The sequence below is a fragment of the Theropithecus gelada genome, chromosome 8 (assembly GCF_003255815.1).
Source record: "Theropithecus gelada isolate Dixy chromosome 8, Tgel_1.0, whole genome shotgun sequence".
In the NCBI taxonomy this organism is placed as follows: domain Eukaryota; kingdom Metazoa; phylum Chordata; class Mammalia; order Primates; family Cercopithecidae; genus Theropithecus; species Theropithecus gelada.
In genome coordinates this window covers 121,851,526-121,860,655 of record NC_037676.1, presented here as the reverse complement: position 1 = coordinate 121,860,655, position 9,130 = coordinate 121,851,526, and the positions used below count along the sequence as shown (strand labels likewise).

The window sequence follows — 9,130 nt, the reverse complement described above, 5'->3', positions numbered from 1 at the left end:
GTGGGTATGGCAATGGTAGGACAAATAAATGAACAAATTGAAGTGGAAGGAGAGACAGATTGAAATTGATATAAAGACTAGTCTAAGACATAGAAGAAGTATTGTCAAGAAGGAGCTGAGGTCAGACGCAGTGGCTCATGCCTGTAATCCCAGCACTTTGGGAGGCCAAGGCAAGTGGATCACTTAAGGTCAGGAGTTCGAGACCAGCCTGGTCAACATAGTGAAACTCCACCTCTACTAAAAATACAAAAATTACCCAGGCGTAGTAGAGGGCGCTTGTAATCTCAGCTACGTGGAGGCTGAGACAGGAGAATCGCTTGAATTTGGGAGGTGGAGGTTGCAGTGAGCCGAGATTGTGCCACGGCACTTCAGCCTGGGTGATAGAGCAAGACTCCATCTGAAAACAAACAAACAAACAAACAGAAGAAAACCCTCAATATAAGAAGAGGAAGGAACAAGGGATAAACTTCTAATGAGTCCAAAGCCAGAAGTATGATGAGAATAAGGCAGCGAGAGAACTGGAAGAAAGAGAGTGCCTTGTTATTCCACGGTAGGCACTGCACATTTTAAAGTACTTTAAAATTTAATAGCTATCTTTTATTGAGTATAACTCAATGCCTGCAGAAAGGCTAAGGGTTTTATCTACATAACTTCATTTAATCCTCATAGTATATATCACAATTCCAGTTTTACTGATGAGAAGACTGAGGCTTGGTGAGGTTAAATGTATTGCTCACATTTTTGCAGCTAGGAAGAAGGAACTGCATCTATCTGATGAGGCAAATGCTGCTAACTACCAAGCTAAGTGATGTTGATCTGTATCTTTTTGTTGTTGTTGGAGAACAATGCATGTGTGACTCCTGTATCCTTTTCTTGTGAGTTGATACCCCAGAGCCAGTTATATTAACACATTCAGCCTTGCAAGATGAAGTCCACATCCCCTAGAGTGACACAGGAGGCTGGTCAGAGTCCATCCCACACCCTTTTCTCTAGATTCACCCTCCCACACCATCGGCTCCTGCTTGCCCCGACTATTTTCAAGTTCGCTGAACGCACCATGGCAGCTTTGTACCTGGTGCTGTCTGGGTCGGTGATGTCCTTCCCCCTCTTCTTCTCCTGGTTGGCTCCTGCAAATCCTTCAAAATTGAGAGTGAGTGTCACCCCCTTTCCCCTTTTCTGAACTGAAAACAGTGAAGGTACTATTGCCTTTCACACTGGGCAGGTCTAGGTCTGGGGCTTCTCTGCAGACCTCCACCATAACTCTCCGTTGCTCCCAACCCCGTCTCCATCACATTAAAATTCTGTGATGCTGACTGGTTGTCCAGTGTTTATTTCACAAGCTCACAGCCCCTTCCCTTTTGTTTAGTATTTCACTATCTGAAAGGACCCAGAAATAAGATAGAAAGAGGTACTGATAGTGGTTAGTGATGGACTTTGGTAGCAGCCCTGGGGACACCTGGCTTGTACAGCTAAGTGGCTAGTCTGGTTACCACAGCATCCTTATAGCAGTAAACTATTTTTTTTTTAAATGTAGCCAATCAATTCAAGATATCTGTGAATATCGAGGAACAAAGCATCTATTATCTAATAAAACAATTTCTGACACTCACTTTTGTAATTCAAAAATTAAAATAACAGTACTGTTGCTTTATATTAATTGTGTTTTCATTAGTAGTGTGGGTCACTCAGCAGGGTGGTGGGTGGTTTCGTGGATGTGGACGGGATGCCAATTAAGAAGACCTTGATTTCACTTTCTGGTTGGGTGACTGGGCAAATATTTTTCTGAGCTTCTAATTCTTTATGTGTGAAATGGCAGTAGTAGGAGAGCCTCCCCCGCATTGTTTGGGAGGCCAAATGACAGCATGATTGTGAAAAGCCCTTTGTAAACTGTAGCGTGTTTTAGAAAAAAAAAAAATGGTGGTGATATTTTCCAGAGTGTCAGAGGAACGTATACAACACAGGCCTGCCCCTGTTTGACCTGGAAATGCTAGTTCAGGGAATGCATTAACAACACAGGAGGAAACTTCTGCAGCGAAATCCTTTTGGAAACAAGAGACTGAATCCTACAGAATGAAAGAGAAATGGCAACCCAGACCTCACAGAGGTTCTCCTTGAAAGATGAAAAATTAACTTAGGCACTGTCGGGGGTGAGAATGTGCACGACGGCCCCCGTCTTCAGCCTCCCGACACTTTCCTTCCCCAAAGCCATTTTAGTCAAAGGTCATGTGTGTGTCTTGTCAAAGGCCAGCTTCCAATGGAATCATTGTCCCTCGGGACAGCGGCCCCCTGACTACATCTGCATTGGAGAAATCCCAAAAGCAAACGGCCCAGTGCAAACAAGAGCAGTCCGCAGCAGCCGTCCAGAGCACAGCTCCCAGGTCGCGGGGCTGCAACCCAGGCCGAGTCCGCAGCGCCCGGGCAGGAACAGGCGCCGAGACTCCCGCAGCATGACCCGCCACGCCGATCGGGTACGGTATGCGCCTCTCTCTACCCGTCCTCCATTGCTTGGGCTCCCGGGTCACAGCTGCCATTCTGTCAAGCAGAGAAACCTTGCAAAGGGCCTCCAGGTTTGCCGGAAAACGGTCCCTGTTGGGCTGCGTTCCAGTGCACTCAGCTGGAGCAATTTGCAGGCGCGCAAATGCGGAGCTCAACTCATTTCGAGTTTTCGTTGCCAGAGAATGAGTTTGTAAATATCGAGTTTGTCTCTGGTTTCTGGAAGGCGAGCCGGTCCGACTTGCAGAGGGGGACTGTGGAGGACTCTCGGTTCACCACGGCTCCACACTGTGCAAGCGGGCGACCCTCAGCCTTACCAGCTGCAGGGCACAGCGAGCTCTGTCCTCCTGGGCGGCGAGACGGCCGGGCTTCTTGTTTATTACCTGTGGGACAGTGGCTTGGCAAGAAGGACGGGGATTTTTAAAACAATATGTTTAGTAAGGTCCTCTGGACTCCCACACTTGCCTCCAGGAAACAGAATCATCTCCCTGAAGGAGGGAGCCCCTTCCCCACAACGCGCCCCTCGCAGGCTCCACAAAGATGTTACTTGACGTGCACAATTCGGCACAGCCAGTCTCTTGGCTCTTTGTCCTCTTCTTTTTGAACAAGCCTTTCAAAAGGATCTGGCTAATTTTGGATAAGACTAGAGGGAGCCCTGGGTTTCAACTGATTATGGGTGCTTTTGATCAGGACTTGGAAATCTCCAAGGGCGAACACTGGGGAGCGTCCGCAGGGGCAGCGGGCACAGCCGGTCTTCAGGTGCGGAGCGGGGGTCAAAGGGTTCCAGCGATTGCTGAGCTTCCACACTCTTGTTTCGTTTTAACAAGTGAAGCACGAGCCACTTCTCACTGATAGGGGGAATGGAAACAAAAGCCGCTGTAGTGCCCAGCAGGATGGAGAGGGAACCCAGTTATGGTATTGCTTATGTATTTGTCACTTACCCAGTTCCACGGAGCACGGGAGGGTTTCTGCACTTCTGCTCATCAGGTATTTAATGGAACTTCTGGTTTCCCCTGCAGTGGTCACCTCTGGCTGTCACCTCAGGTTTCTGCTCCTCTTCCCACTAAACTCCTTGAAAGAGTGGGTGGCATTTGCTGTCTCCTTGTCCTCACTACCCTTTTGCTCCTTCACACCCAGTCACCTGGCATCCACCCTCACCTCTGAGGGCCAACCTTTGGCAAGGCCACCAAAGACCTCCTTGTAGCAAAACCATAGAGCATTTTCAACTCCCCCCCACCCCCACGTACACACACAGCCTCTGTGTCATTTTGAACTATTGGTCCTTTCCTCTCTGTTTTTGACTATGTCCTGGATGCTGCAATCTCTTTCCTCCCTGGCTCCCTTCTGACCTTTTGAGTTACAATTTAATACTTAAAGGGCTTCACTTCATAAATGTTCGTGTTCACTGCTCTTTCTTCTTGACTCTCTTCGCTTCTCATCCTGCAGTCTCTCTGGATAATCTCATTCACTCCAATGGCTTCAACCACTACACATACATGATGTCTCCCAAACCTAGCCTAATCTTTCCCCTAAAATTCCAGTCTCTACTTTGATGTCCCATAGAGCACCTTAACATCAGAGAGTTAGGACCTGGATCTGTCTTCTCCCTTCTTCTCCCAGGCCTGCTCTTCCTCTTCTCTTTGCCACTGCTTAAATGGCATTTCTCAAGTTGTCCAAGTCAGACACACCAGAATCACCCTAGGTGACTTCTTACCTTTCATTCATGACAATCATCACCAAGCCCTGTCTACACTCATTGCTGAGTATAATTCATACACATACTCGTGTCTCCACCTCCCCCACCACTGTTATAGTTATGGCCAGTATTCCCTCAAATTCCATTCTGGCCACAACTTCCCATTAGTCTCATTTGGGGTCAGTCTTGCCCAGCGCATACCTACATTTTGTCTCCACACTGTGTCAAATGATCTTTCTTTCTTATTTTTTGAGATAGAGTCTTGCTCTGTTGCCCAGACTGGAGCACAGTGGTGCCACCTCAGCTCACTACAACCTCCACTTCCCAGATTCAAGCAATTCTCCTGCCTCAGCCTCCCAAGTAGCTGGGATTACAGGTGCCTGCCACCATGCCCGGGTAAATTTTTTTTTCTTTTTCTTTTTCTTTTTTTTTTTTTTTTGCATTTTTAGTAGAGATGGGGTTTCACCATGTTGGCCAGGCTGGTTTCGAACTCTTGACCTCAAGTGATTCACCCACCTCGGCCTCCCAAAGTGCTAGGATTACAGGCGTGAGCCACCGTGCCCAGACTGTGTCAAATGATCTTTCTAAAATGTAATAGGATCATGCAGTTCTTTTTTGAAAAGTCTTCAGCAGTCTAAAATGTAATAGGATCATGCAGTTCTTTTTTGAAAAGTCTTCAGCAGTCTAAAATGTAATAGGATCATGCAGTTCTTTTTTGAAAAGTCTTCAGCAGATTCCCATTTTTATTTTCTTTCAAGAATAATTTTGGTGGATACACGTTCTCCACAACTTGCCTTTTACGTTCCTCTTCATTTTTATATCTTACTACTCACTCCTCCAGATTTTATGCACCATTTTTGTACATTTTATATACATTTTGTCCATATCATATATGAATTTAGGGATGTTAAACTATTTATTAAATAAGACTTTCTTTCTGTACATCTATGAGGTCTGTGTCTAACCTCTATTTTTATTTAGACCCAGCTGAAAGCCCCTTTCTCTTGGAAACTATGCAGATCATCGTTCCCAATGGGTTACGTGGGCCCCTCTTGTTCTCCCAGAGCTTCCTTTGTTCCTGTGGATCAGAGCACTTACCATTCTTTATTATAACTATCTATTTACTTGTCCATCCCACACCAGTCCTTAAGGATCAACTCTTTTTGTCTTAGTATCATTACAGTTAGTGCTTAGACCTAGCTCGGATGCTCAATGAATTTCTGTGCAATTTTTGTGAATGACTATTTATGTTTAAGCATTGAATTAGATGACAGAGATACAGAAGCTTTCAGGAAATTATCATCTATAATATGCTAAGGAATAAAGATTAAGTATGATTATCAGGGAAAACATAGTTTTCTACTTATTTAGCAATGGAAGGGTTTAGACTTTCTGGATATTTGAGAATAATGTCTCGAGTCTCTGGGTCTATCAGTTCCCTCTCTAATTCACATCTCAACGGGTGGGCTTCTCCTATTGCTATTGCAGCTATCCTAACCTTCCCCAAGGAAGAGCTGCAAGAAAGGCCTCTTGCAGTTTTGGCTCTGTTGACTTTGTGAAGGCAAAGGAGTCTTCTTTAGGCTGGAACCTGGCTTGGGACAAGGACACTAAAGGCCTAGATAGGTGGGCTTCTAAGAGTCCTTTGATAAGCTTGATCCAGAGAAGGCATCCAGGACCTCAGAATGGGCCAGTGGGCAAGCCCTCTAAAAACTCTTTAGAAAGTGATGGAGAATTTGGGATGCTAGAGATAAGTAAATGCAGTTTTGATTTCCTAAAGAAAGAGATGCGTGCAATCTAAACCTTCAGACAGAAAGGTGAATGGTGATTAACTTTGATAGGGAGTTATTTAAACTTGAAGTTGTTCTCAAACTGTTTGAGAAGGTCCTTTTCCGATATAGATACACACTACTTAGTGTATTCATACACTAAGTAGAAAAAAATGCAGGATACACCACATATTGCACTTTGTATGAACTTTCAGTGGGTTCATTACAAGTCAACTCTGAGACTCCTTTGAGTTGTAATGAACCTCCGGTTAGGAATCTCTAATCAAAGGAATTAATTAATTCCACAGATATTTGGGAGAGTGAAGTAGGTGGCGAATAGTGGAGCCAGCATAAATCAAATTATGCATGTTTTCTTTTTTGAGATAATCCCAATATCATGTGTGCTAATGACCATGAACTTGGAGTCACAGGACCTGGGCCCACATCCCTGTTCTGGCACTTGCTACTTGTGTAATTTTCTGAGAGATGGTTTTATTATCTATTAAAAAAGAATAATAGGTACTGGAAGATTTAACTAAAATAAAGTATGTGAATACACCTGGAACATGGTTATACTCAATAAACTGTAATCAGTTGACAACATTGATTTCAGGAAGGCACAGATTCTGTCATCTTCTTCTGGATTAGAAAAGTGCATATGTCACAATAGCAAAGACTTGGAACCAACCCAAATGTTATCAGTCTATCAATGATAGACTGGATTAAGAAAATGTGACACATATACACCATGGAATACTATGCAGCCATAAAAAGGATGAGTTCATGTCCTTTGCAGGGACATGGATGAAGCTGGAAACCATCATTCTCAGCAAACTATCGCAAGGACAAAAAACCTAACACCGCGTGTTCTCACTCATAGGTGGGAATTGAAGAATGAGATCACTTGGACACAGGGCAGGGAATATCACACACCAGGGCCTGTCGTGGAGTGGGGGGAGTGGGGAGGGGTAACATTATGAGATATACCTAATGTGAATGACAAGTTAATGGGTGCAGCACACCAGCATGGCACATGTATACATAAGTAACAAACCTGCACGTTGTGCACATGTACCCTAGAACTTATAGTATAATAATAATAATAATAAAAAGAAAAGTGCATATGGATTGGATTAATGACTGGTTGAATGCATTTGTTAAAGGAGAGCTGATTAAACTATGGATTGACATGTGAATGTCTTTAGTGGCATGCTACTGGGCTCTGTCTTCATTCGTGTTTATTCAGCATCACTGATATCTATAAAGGCATAATATAAGGCTCCCATTTGTTAAGAGAAAAGACATAAGGATTAGGAGTCCAAAAGTTATCAATAAGTTATAATCTGTTTTGACTTTTAACTTTTGGGGTATGTGTGCAGAGAGGGATATAAAAAGTCTTGTACATGGATCCCAAAAGTCAATTGCAAATTATTAGGTATGTCTGTATGTGTATGACAGAGGGGATAGCAAGGAGAGGGAGAGGGAAAGGGAGATTGAGAAAGGAAGAGACAGAGAGAGGAAGAGACAGAAAGTTAGAGAGAAGTGGCAGTTTCATATAGTTAAGGTTTAGAGATTTAAACTGATAATAAAATCAGTAATGATATGTTTCTTTTAAAACAGAGTTTTGTCGTATTAAAAGAGGTCTAGAGACCAGGTGCGGTGGCTCATGCCTGTAATCCCAGCACTTTGGGAGGCGGAGGCGGGTGGATCACGAGGGCAAGAGATGGAGACCATCCTGGCCAACATGGTGAAACCCTGTCTCTGCTAAAAATACAAAAATTAGCTGGGCGTGGTGGCAGGTGCCTGTAGTCCCAGGTACTCGGGAGGCTGAGGCAGGAGAGGTGGAGGGTGCAGTGAACTGAGGTTGCATCACTGCACTCTAGCTTGGGTGACAGAGTGAGACTCTGTCTCAAAAAAAAAAAAAAAAAAAAAAGAAAGAAAGAAAAAGAGGTCTAGAGTATAGAACATGAGACACGATAGTCATTGTACTCTGTATTGTTTAGAACATATTCAGAACAATCGTATCTAGTTCTGGGTGCCAAACATAAATTTATTAGCAACTGTATTGTCTATTATTATCTGAGCACCTACTATGTGTCAACCACTCTGCTAGATGTTGAAGACAACAGTGCTGAAGAAGACCTGCTCTCATGGTATTTACAACGGAGCAGAGGTGTTCGATGAGGAACCAGGTGACTTTAATTCAATATTCTACTTGCTTTGATAGGGGAAGCTTAGGTTCCCCATGAGACCACCTGAGAAGGGATATTTAATCTAGACTTAATGGGACCAGGGTAAACATTCTATAGGAAGTGATGTCTACATTGAGACCCAAAGGCTGAGTACAGATGAGGGTGAAGGTGATGGAGGGAAGAGGGCTGCAAGCAGAGGTGTCAGTACCTTCAGTGGGCTGTGCAAGGGACTAAAGAAGGAATGCAAGAGAGGGGAGGGGATGAGAGAAATGAGACTGGAATGGTGGCTGAGGCCAGAATGACATGACACTGTCCTTCTTGAAGCTGTAGTTGATCTTTACGAAAATGGGGAGCCCATGGAGTTTGTAAGCAGGGCAGTGTCACAATTGGTTTGGGGTCTTGGAAAGATCAATCTTGCTGCAATGTGAACAATGAGTTGGAAGGATGGCTGGTAAGAGAGAGACCACTTAGGAGGCGCTGTGTCATATAAGCAAGAAAAGACGGTGGCCCTAAACAAAAGGGCAGCAGGGAAGGTGACAAGAGTGGATGAATTCAAAAGCTAATTAGGAGTTATAAGAGTATGGTGACAGACTGCAGGAATGCTGTAGGAAGGGTGGGTGCAGGACATTTAACCTGTAAAAGAGAAGATTTAGAGGGTCACAATGTCTGTCTTTCCCTCTAATGTGGAAGGGAGATAATCATTGTGTTTGTCTTTGAGAGGGCAGGATGAATGAATGAATGAACCAAATGAATAAGAGACACAAGGAGATACATTTCAGCTCAATACAATAAAAATTTTTCTAACAGGCATCCCAAGGCAACGAGTTCTTTGTCACAGAGAAATTTAAACAGAGGCTTGATAGCAATTCTTGGAAAAGTTGGAGAGGCAGGAATATGGTTAACCAGGCTGGAGGGCATTGACATTTCTTTTCAACCCTAGGATTTCAAGATTCTGTGTATAAAGTTCACATATCTGAGCTTGG

The 9,130-nt window shown here is 44.0% G+C and overlaps 1 protein-coding gene across 1 annotated transcript in view; it reads left to right on the top strand.

The window, feature by feature from the left end:
* Positions 1–2,157: 2,157 nt before the first annotated feature.
* The window catches only part of ENPP2 (ectonucleotide pyrophosphatase/phosphodiesterase 2), a 118,190-nt gene continuing 111,217 nt past the window's right edge, over positions 2,158–9,130 (top strand). The window contains exon 1 of the mRNA XM_025393769.1: positions 2,158–2,468. Coding sequence (XP_025249554.1) covers positions 2,448–2,468 — 21 coding nt within the window. The 5' untranslated portion in view covers positions 2,158–2,447. The remainder of the gene's footprint in view (positions 2,469–9,130) is intronic.